The following is an 11,004-nucleotide window of genomic DNA, read 5'->3' on the forward strand; positions in this document are numbered from 1 at the left end:
TCTTATAATTTAAGAATTCAAGAGTTATAAAGTATAAATTCCAATAGCAAGTTTAAACCAGACAAGAAGCACTGAAAATTTTAAAACAAATACATAAAATTACATTGCCTAAAGAGAGAAAACCAATCACCTCTCAGTCATCAGTAGCCATGCAGGTCTCAGGAAGCAGGCTCTATGGGATTGCTTGTCCTAACTCCAGAATGGGAAGAAACCGTCAGATGGGAAAAATGTTGTTTAGTCAATTTGCATTGGTCATAAATTGAGTGATTTCATTGTTGTGATTATATACATGATTTGCACTTGTCTGAAATAGCATTGACCAATATAATTTCACTTGTATGGGGTTACATAACCTAACATTTAGGTGCTAAATTATAATAGCTTTGCTGATTTAGAATGATAAAATAAAGGTACTCCTAAGAGCTGCCCATTGTTATCTAACAAAATACTGCACCTATCATTTTTACCTCAGAAGACACTAGATTAACCTTTTCCTTCTCTTCTGGAGTACATTTTAAAACATAGAACTTTTGGGGATTACCAAAGATGAGAGAATAAAATTTTTGAAAAATGGTTCGTATTTTATTTTCTGTCACAAACATAGTCTGTAGCTTGGCTGTCTTTTTGTTAGTGACCTCTAAGTGAATGACTTCTTGAACATGCATTTCCTCCCCTTTGTTCCTTTAAAGAAAGAAAGGCCTGTTATAACAGCAATGAATAATCTAATGGGATCCTGCTGGCACTCCCCACTGCTCCTTGTCTTTCCTTCTTTCATATGTGTGTTGTCACACACAAGTCTAATGTATACAGCTCAGACATATTAAGAGACACCCCCACCCTGCCTGCCCCCAATTAAGTTGCCAACCCAGCACCTCACTCCCAGCCACCAAAGAAGAGATTGCCTGTTACATCACTCAAGCCCATTATTCTCTTTTCTCCCTATGGCATCCACTCCTTCTAGATGCTTTTTAGCTCATGGTTTAAGCAGAGGCAAGACATATTTTGCATTTTAAGATTAATATTATATATCTTTGACTTTTACAAGGCTAGACACCCTGGGGACTGACATTTAATAGATGTTAATGGAATTTAATTTTTACATGCGCTAGGTGTGAGCATTTATCTTCTAAAATAGTCTGAAACCTTAAACGGCACCAAGAAAATTCCATAACAAATTATTTTTCACTCTATATCCTTAAATCAAGTTACCGAGCAAAGTAGAAAAGCTGTTTTCTGATATTTAGAATTTAAAACCTGAATATAATTATCATTAATTAATTACATGGAAACGATCAACAGGCATTTTGCCATAGTGATTACCATTGCAAAACAGTTCTAAAATGGTGCCTAAAAAGAAACTTTCTCCATAACCTATTTTCCCATTGATTTTCATTAGGCAAGACATCCCCTCTGCAAAAGTAAGTGTGGCCCCAAACATATTAAATAATAATCAGCATGATAAATATTTTGAAATTTTTATATAAAGAAACTCTAACAAAGCAATAATAAAAGTAACACAAAATTAGAGGTAGTTGACCATGTTTTCTGAGTAAATTGTGTGTTCTAAGGCTGTGACTAGGAGCAGAGTAGCCACTTGCATTTTCAAAGTACTTTTTGTCTGGATTTCAAATACAGTTTAATTTTGAATTTTGGCTAATATGATCACAGAATTTGGATAATATTACAGATAGAAGAAAACACTGCTTTGTATCTTTGTAATCTTTACAATTCATGAACTAACATATTTGAAAAAGCTGTCAATTTATTCTCTACATATTTAAAATGCCGAAGTCCCTCCCATTCCAATTAATGAAGGAAAACCCTTCTTTTTTTGCTTCAGTGCCTGGCACTGAAGTGCCTACTTAATAAACATTTGATGAGTAAATGAATGATTTTGACAGTAGCCAAGGGCTTGCAGCAAAAATGAGGTAATGCAGTACATTGCAAAGAACAATGTGAGGAAGCAGATCTGGGTTCTTGTCCCAGTTCTGTCATGAACTAGCTGTGTAACTTTAGGTAAGGAACTTGACCTCTCTGGGCCTTGGCTTCCTCCATGCAAATCTGGTTGCTGGGTATGATCTCCAATGACCTCTAGTTCTAAAAGGCTACAGTTCTAAATCTTAAAATTAGCCAATCATTCTTGCCAGTGTCACTTTGAACTTTAGCCATTAGTCTCCACAGAGATAGACACATTTTAGCATAGTAGCCTCTAGAATGAAATCTATTAAAAGGTTCAATACGTTAATGCAAGCAGCGGAAAGATACAAGCCTCACTGGTTCACCCAAAGAGGACTCGAGTAAGTATAGAAGTGTACAAGAGAAATAGAAGGGAAACCTGGAAAAAAAAAAAAGTCTCTATAGCTCAGACTAGTGAAGTCTCCAGATAGCAGGTTTCCTGAGAGGTCAAAAGTGAGTAGGTTTTATTTATGACTGATTAACAAGTGATGAATTTATAAAGGGCTTCCCTTCCAAAGAGAGCACCAGGATGCTTTATTTCCTAATTGGAGAGTGCTTTGCACATAAATAAAGGAGGATCGCTGCTGCCTGTCAGGGAAGCACTTTGATAGGGCAAGCATGTTCTCGTCTGTGTCCTGATTTACTGTGTGACCTTGGGCAAGTCATTCATCTTCCCCCAACCAGTATCCCTAATCGTAAAACGGAAATAAAAATACTCACTGCCTTCACTGAGGATTTATAAGACAAGATGAATATGTTTAAGCCCCCAGAGGGGAAAAGGCCACATATAAGAAGGCAAAGAACTACAGAATCGTGCTGTTGGACTTTTCATACAACTTGGGAAAGAAAACACAATAAAACTCTTGAGCTATAGGCCGGGCGCGGTGGCTCATGCCTGTTATCCCAGCACTTTGGGAGGCAGAGGCGGGCGGATCACCTGAGGTCAGGAGTTCCAGACCAGCCTGGATAATATGACGAAACCCCGTTTCTACTAAAAATACAAAAATTAGCTGGGCGTGGTGGCAGGCGCCTGTAGTCCCAGTTACTCAGGAGGCTGAGGCAGGAGAATCGCTTGAACCCAGGAGGCGAAGGTGGTAGTGAGCCGAGATCACGCCACTGCACTCCAGCCTGGGCGACAAAGTGAGACTCTGTTAAAAAAAAAAAAAAAAAGAAAAGAAAAAAAGAAAGAAAGAAAGAAAAAAAGACAAAAAAACTCCTGAGCTTTAAGTTTTCCAGTCCAAAAACAAACAAACAAAAAACCCCCAAACAAACAAAAATCCTCACCCCATACAACCTGCCCATTTTTTCCCCCTACATGTTGCACAGCACAGCACGGGCTGGGGACTGTGATTCGAAGGTGAGTAGCTGGACGGCTGAAGGCTGATGTTAAATTTATCCCCCCAGAATTCGAACCCCTTGCTCCATCCGTAACAGTGAGATCGTTGGCAAATTAGTTTTGATGTCTCAATTTCTTCTTCTGTAAGATATGGGATAATATTACTATTTACCATATGTGTACAGATCTGTGAGTAGATGCCTGGCATACAGTAATTTCCCAATAAATATTTGCTGATAATTTCTGTTTCTTAGCAGCACCATTCAAACTGCTGAAATATTTTCTTGAAAAAAAAAATCAAAGGTCCTTGTGAGATAGTATTGGGATATAAAGATAAACGTGACAAAAACATTTGTACTTCAAAGGGGAACCAGTATAAAGCCATAAAGCCCACTTCTGCTGAATAGAATGAATTTGGGGACAGGGACAACGCCTTAAAATGGGTCAACGCGCGGACGCGAGGGGGCACTGTGAGTCCGCTTTGGCGAGGGAGAGGCGGCGGCCCGCGCGGGGCGGGGAGGGCTGCGCCCTTCCAGCATCCCAGCGCCCAGGAGCTTCGCCACCTACCAAGGTCCGAGACCTTAACTTGGCTCCGGAAAGGGCGTCCTGGGTGACCCAAGTTTGGGGCCACAAGCAGCTCCACGGCTCTCCGCGTTGGTCTCTCCCCTCCCCCTAAGCAGACAGTCCTTTCTGCCAGCCGTCCTTAATTTGAGATTCGTGAGTCCCGGGGTTTGGGAAACCAGAACCCCCCTGCAACTGTAGGGAACGTTTTGGGTGCGCCTATGTCGGGTATTTTCCTGGGCAAAAGGACAGAAGCTGTCATCTGATTCTTTAAGGGGTTGGTGTCCCAAGAGGGGGTTAAGCTCTCTTGGTTTAGGGTAAGAGGGCCCACCTAACCACCCACCCAAATGCCAAACACACAGCAGGTCGAGAAACGACTCTGAAATCACTCCTTGTCCACTTCCCAAGGTTGGGCGAGACACTGGCACGCCCCACGGGCAATCTTCGGAAAAAAAGGTCAGATCTGGTCCTTAAACAGCTCAGGTGCGAAGCTGAATCGCCCTTCTGCGGAAAGAGAGGAGACAGTACCTGCCCCCGCCGTCCCTCACTTCCCTTAGTCCCAAGAAGAGGTCAGACACCGGGAAATGGGGCCCAGGCGCTTGGTCTGTTCCACCTGCCACTCGAGTCCCCAGTCCCAAGAGGCTGCTCAGACATTGGCATGATGGGGAAACTCGATTGATTTTGTTACCTCCTAGAGGGAAAATGCCGTGGGCGGAGATGTCTGAGCGTCCCTTCCAACACGAGCTGGGTGGTGCTCTATTGATTTTCACGCGATCCCCGGGCGGGAGCGAGAGGATAGGCTCGGATTCCCGGGCTCCAGGACCGAACGCCTGGCAGTGTCCCCGGGGGCAAAGCCACCCAGGGAGCCCGTGCAGTATACTAGGTGGGGGGCCCGGAGAGAAAGCATAGCGCCGACGAGCGGGAGGGGCCGGGCAGAAAGGAGGGTAGGGTACCGGGTGGGACACACTGACCTAGGAGAAAGTACAACCCACCCCAAACTTTCGCAGACCCGGGAGCTTAGGAAGGGAGAGCCAGGAAGACAGCAGCCTCTCCTGCCGCCCAACGTGCCCAGCTGCAGCCAGGAGGGGCGGCGCGCACGCCGGCTGGACGCGGGCGGTCCCCACGTTGCGCCCACCCTCCGGGCCAAAACGCCGGCGCTCGGGTCACTGAGTGGCCGCCCACGGAAGAAGCCAGATCGCCGGGCTCTGGGCTGCGTACGGGATCCGAGGAAGGGGGATTCAAACGCGGATCCGGAAGGAAGGGACACTGAACCCCGCAGCGTCCCCAGCGCCGTGGGGCGGCGGGACGTGTCCTTGGGCTGCCAGCGGGCGCGGAAGCTGGAGTCCGGCAGGGTCGGGAAGAAGTGAGCACAGAGACTTCCACGGGTAGAAGAGTCAGATTAAACAGAAATGTGAAAAGCAACCCAGGGCAGCCAGCGGAGCCCAGCAGCGTAGAAGCCACCGGCTTCCCGCCGGGAGGACTACAGTGACTGACACTCGCGAAGACTAGGCGCTCCCAGCGGCCGCGGGTCTGCGTGGAGAAGTCGCCTCGCGGCGCGGAGCGCGCCAGCGGCGGCGGCGGCGGCTGCCAGAGCGCGAGATGCGGCGCGCAGCCGCCGGACCATCCCGGCTGGGAAAACTCGCGGGCGGCACTGCGCAGCGCTGACCCGGCGCGGGTCCGAGGGGTGTGCCCCGGCCCCTCCCGCCTCCGCCCCCTCCCGCGCCAGTCGCGCGCCCCTCCCCGCGGCGGCAGCGGCAGCGGCGCATCCAGGGGCGGCGCGGAGCCGAGCGGCGCGCCTTGCTCAGCCCAGCAGCCAGTGCCTGCGAGCTCCGCGGCTGCTTGGGGAATTCACTTTGCTGCTTGTTCGCTTCTCCCTTCCTCAGGCTTCTTCTGATGGTTTTCCGTCTCCGGCCCGAGCCTTTCCTTTAAAAGGAAAACTTTACTGCGATACCCTTTTCCTCTTGGAGGAGAGGATTAAAAGTTCCAAGAACTGGTGCCGCCCGTGCCATTTGGGCGCTGGGAAGGTGCTCGGCGGCTGGGTTCCCGGTCCCACCATGTGCACCAACATAGTTTACGAGTGGCTCAAAGCGCTGCAGCTTCCTCAGTACGCGGAGTCCTTCGTGGATAACGGCTACGATGACCTGGAGGTGTGCAAGCAGATCGGGGACCCGGACCTGGATGCCATCGGGGTGCTGGCGCCCGCGCACCGCCGCCGTATCTTGGAAGCCGTGCGCCGGCTGCGGGAGCAGGACGCCAACGCCGCCGGCCTCTACTTCACGCTCGAGCCGCAGCCGGCGCCCCCCGGGCCGCCCGCCGACGCCGTCCCCACCGGCCGCCGGGGGGAGCCGTGCGGCGGCCCGGCCCAGGGCACCCGCGGGGACTCTCGCGGCCACACGACCGCCCCCCGCAGCAGGGAGCTGGTGAGCTACCCCAAACTGAAGCTGAAGATCATGATCAGGGATAAGCTCGTCCGTGACGGCATCCACCTGAGCAAGCCCCCGTACTCCCGCAAGGTAAGGAGGTGCCGTCCGGGCGGCCCGGGGCGCGCGGCGGGAGGGGACACGGCCCAGCTGCCTGTGCCAAGGCTTTGCAACCCATTCCAGGTGACGACGGAGAGGCCAGGAGGCTTTGGGTATCTGGGACCCTTTTCTGTGTTCTTTCTGTATTAGCCCATTATTTCGTCCTTCCTGGTGTCTCCAGTAGTTGGTAAGACAAGCCCCCGCATCCAGATGTTATCTCTAAACTAACGACCAAAACTCCGCATCGTCTCTGGTGCTCGCCTGTCAGGAATCGGACTCGCGCTGCTTCACCTGGTAGCCAGGGGGAATTCCTAATGCCCTCTACAGTAGTTTTGGGTTTGAAGAGTACCAGAAAAAATGGTTAATACCTACATTGCTTTCTACCGTCCTTTTTCTCTTTTCCTTTTTTGAGTCTTGAGAAACTCCCAAGGGAAATCGGTGAACTCTTTAAAGAGTGGAAAGTCAGGCCCTGCCTCTCTCAATTCCAGCGCTGCTGCAAATTTGAGAAGCGTACCATTCACATGAACATTTTAAGAGGAAAAGTGAAGGAAGCACGTGTCAGTCCACTTGAGATGATTTCCTAAACTTGTGTATACTGGAGGCAATAAGGTGCTAAGGACATCGGAGATAATCGGGCCACAGGATGTGCTTCAGAGGTCTGGGCTGTCACGAGTTTGGTTTATTATTAAGCCAGATAAGATGAAGTAGGTACAACTGTGACTTCCAGGAAGTGTGAGTGGACCTGCATTTGGGAGAGGAGGACCGAGCACAAGTGAACTAAAGGGGAATCCTCTGCATCGGGGGCCTCAGGGAAGGAACCTGGAAGTTCCGAAATGTGGAGTGGGAGCTGGGTAATTAACAGAAAATGGTGCTTCACACCAGAGCTCTGCTTCTAGCTGCGAGTCTGTTCCGTTTAGGTTTCTAGTTCAGGCGGCTGTCAGAGTAGAGGGTCCTGCCTTGATAGAGAAGTAGACAGCACAGGTAACGCTCAGGATTGCAGAAGGTGCACAGGAATATGAGCACCTCAACTTAAAAATCAAGACTTAGAAGAGCCCAGGGAGAAAATGATGGCAAACATACTCAGCTGGTGGGCCACAGAAACCCAACTCCCTAATAGGAAATGTGGATAATCTCAGTGTTGTGTGGGTATCTTGGGCCCTGGTAGTATTGCTGTAGAATCTTAAGTAAAGGCTGTAATGCATGGACTTAAGGAAGTTAAAGGGAAAGCTTTGTTAAGAGTAGATAACAATACCTAAGGTAGATGGGAATAAGGGGTTTAATATTATCTACTACCTTGCACGTACCATAGGCAATTCAGATAACCTGCTTGACCATGTTAATTGGTTTTTTAAGGAGGATACAAAGAAGGCAGGTTGGGAGGACAGAGTGCTTCAAATTAAACACGTGTTCCAGTTACCCACTCAGTGCCACTGATGTGTGCGCAAAACAGGAAAGGAGAGAACACTTTTCCCAGGCAGTTGCCTGTATGTAGGAGTTCCATGTATGTCTAGTGTGGATAGAGAGATCTGGTCATCAGTATAAAGGCTTGGTCCTGGACACAGCAGGTCAAAGGAGATCAAAGCCAGTTAGATGTTTGTTATTAGCATCCCAGGAAGTAAGGTGGGCTTAGTCTGAGAGAATGTGAGTACCTGGGCACTTGACGAGGGCACAGTTCAAGTCCTGGCAAGAAAGGAATGCACAGAGCAAAGTGTGTCACTAGAGCTTACTTATTCTTCAGGAAAAGTGCTGTGTAATGGGGCGGGGAGAGCAGGGACACTGTGGGCTGGAGGTGAGAAGGGTAAGCTTGAAGTGACACATTTTAGTTCTGATTCTTAAAGAACAAAAGGCAGACCTACATATCAAACTTAGAGGCTGGAAAGGATGTTAAGGGGCTGAAACGTCATCAGAAATGTCAGCACATAGGCTTTGAACTCTGGTCTCCTGCCTAGATCAGTGGGTGCTATGGTAGTGCATTTGCATAAGTGCAGTTTACATAAGAAAATGCCAAGTTGCACTGCAATACTATTTACTTTCCATGTAAATAATTACTTCAGTCAACTTTGCTTTAAAATAAATCCCATAGCAATAATGCTTGATAACAAAGATATGCTCCTATTCACTTTCTATACATATTTAATTCTCCTCAAACTGATGGAAGAATAAAATAGAAACAGAAGTGTTTTCATTATCTCCCTCATTGATCCTTGAGTTGGGGACCAAAAAAAAACTGGTGCTGACAAACTTTATTGTAAGAGTAAGACACACTGAAATAGGAATTAAAATATAATTAACGTACACTTATAATTAATGTACATATATAGCAAACTGAGCATACAAATGTTTAGTACCAGATCACGTTGATCATTCTGGATTTGTTGCTTATATGCGCATTGCCTCTTAAGTTTTGGATTTTAAAGTATTGAAGAATTTGTTTTCTGATGTAGCTAGTTTCCTCATGAGCAGTGCTAGAACTTTTTCTTTTCTTATGTGATCCACATTCTAATTTCTCCACTTTCCTTGGCTTTGTCATGATCAGAATATATAGTATTTTTTGTTTGTTTGTTTGAGATGGAGTCTCATTCTGTTGCCCAGGCTGGAGTGCAGTGCCAGATCTCAGCTCACTGCAACTTCTGCCTCCTGGGTTCAAGCAATTCTCCTGCCTCAGCCTCCCAAGTAGTACCTGGGATTACAGGCACCTGCCACCACGCCCGGCTAAGTTTTGTAGTTTTAGTAGAGACGGGGTTTCGCCATGTTGGCCAGGCTCGTCTCGAACTCCTGGCCTCAGGTGATCCAGCCACCTTGGCCTCCCAGAGTGCTGGGATTACAAGTGAGCCACCGCACCCCACCAGAATGTGTAGTATTTTTGATGTGCATTTGGAATTCTGCTTGGTGGAGTGGGCTTTTCAGTCTCCTTTGCAGTCATTTGCATCAATGATTCCTGTGATTTTGTTTTGCTGAGAATTTTAGATGGCTTGAAAGTGAATTATGCCAAAGATGATCAAGATAGGGAGAGTGAGTCTCTTACAGAGGAAAGTAAGTTGAGCGGTCTTCCCAAGAATCACCTGAAAGGATTGTAGGATTTGATCCAGTAATGGTCGAAGTTATGCGGTTTAGGGATCAGTGAGTTAAAACGTAAATAAAAAGTAAATTTTCTTTTGTTTTCCAAAGGGAACTCTATAGCTTTGAAAAAACAGGAGCTTAGAGAGAGCACCAGGCTTTAAATCAAATATCATTGGAAGAGTTCCTCTTCTGCCCTGTATGTAGCTTCTCTGACTGCTGTGATTTCTACCTTTGTGAAATGGGGATAAAATAATTTTTTACCAAGCTTCTCTATGCCAGGCCTTCTGTTGGACTCTGGGTTACTGTGGTTGGCAGGATGTGAAAGCTCTGCCCTCTGGGAACTTAGCATCTAGTAGGGAAGACTTAAAATGGAATGAACAATAATGATAATGTGTGACGATTGATTTGATGAGAAGTACATGATACCATGAACAGGTGCATCCAACCCAGTTTGCAGGGATTGGGCACCATCGCAGTTTTTCCAGAACTGGCCTATGACCTGAGTACTGACGGTTGAGCATATTTAGCCTGAAGAGGAGCAGGGTCTTAAGGGGAAGAGTGTTCTCAGCAGAGAACAGTGTGTGCAAAGGCCAGGAAGGGGAGGAAGTTTGGCATCAACAGGAATGGCAAGGAATTCTGTCTGGTTAAAGCACTGAGTGCCTGGAGAAAGTGGCAGGAGATGGAGAGGCAGGTGGCAGCTGGTCTTGGGTGGCCTAGAAGTCATGTTAAAGAATTTGGAGTATATCTTGTGAGCAGAAGAGAGCTATTGACACATCCTGACCAGAGGCAAGCCAAACACTTAGGAGACTGTTGCAGTGTCAGGAGAGAGACGCTGTTGGCGTGGGCCACTTATGACAGTAGGACAGCAGCAATGGAAGTAGACTTGACAGAACTTAAATGATTGTTTGGATGACAGGGTGGGAGGGGAGAGAGGTTGGAATGACATGCAGATTCCTGGTTTAGGATTGTGATGTGATGTAGGAGACCCAGGAGAACAGCGAGTTTGGGCGAGAAAGATATTGCCTTCAGGTTGAAACATATGGAGTGTGAGATGCCTGTGGAATGTCCCTACATCACACACAGCACACTGCAGCTGTGACTACAGATGAGCAGTAGAGGGAGGAGCCCTGGGGAACGGCAGGATTTCAGAGGCGGGCAGAGGAAGAGGAAGCTCTAAGGGAGGCTGTAAGTATGTTTTATTTTCTAGCAGACTTGTCAAAGCAAAAGGTAAGCTCTAGGGTCAATAGTGTGGAGAGATTGACAAGGGTAAGCAGAGGGTAGGTGGTAAGCAAAAGGAAGGGGTGTTCTGGAAGCCACTGGAAGCAGTGATGTTTCAAGGAGGAGGGACAGGTCAGGAAGTCAGATAATGGCCAGGTAGGACAAGAATAGAATCACTTCATGGGAAGTGGTAACCATGCCGTCAAGGACCTTTGCCACAGCAGATTTGGATGATGGGACCAGTGAGAATGCAGACAGGGATCACCCACAACTTTGAAACCAAGTTTGATGAGAAGACAGAACTAAGGTTACAGCTGGAGGAAGAAGGGAGACTTTGTTGTCAAGGGAAGGGTT

General features: G+C 47.6%; 1 protein-coding gene across 1 annotated transcript in view; it reads left to right on the top strand.

Annotated features, from left to right (window-relative positions):
* The first annotated feature begins 5,363 nt into the window (after window positions 1-5,363).
* SAMD5 (sterile alpha motif domain containing 5) overlaps window positions 5,364-11,004 on the top strand; it is a 67,774-nt gene continuing 62,133 nt past the window's right edge. Inside the window, exon 1 of the mRNA XM_031012581.3 lies at window positions 5,364-6,366. Within this exon, the coding sequence (XP_030868441.2) occupies window positions 5,908-6,366 (459 nt within the window). The 5' untranslated portion in view covers window positions 5,364-5,907. The remainder of the gene's footprint in view (window positions 6,367-11,004) is intronic.

Source organism: Gorilla gorilla, chromosome 5, assembly GCF_029281585.2.
Source record: "Gorilla gorilla gorilla isolate KB3781 chromosome 5, NHGRI_mGorGor1-v2.1_pri, whole genome shotgun sequence".
NCBI classification, from domain to species: Eukaryota; Metazoa; Chordata; class Mammalia; order Primates; family Hominidae; genus Gorilla; species Gorilla gorilla.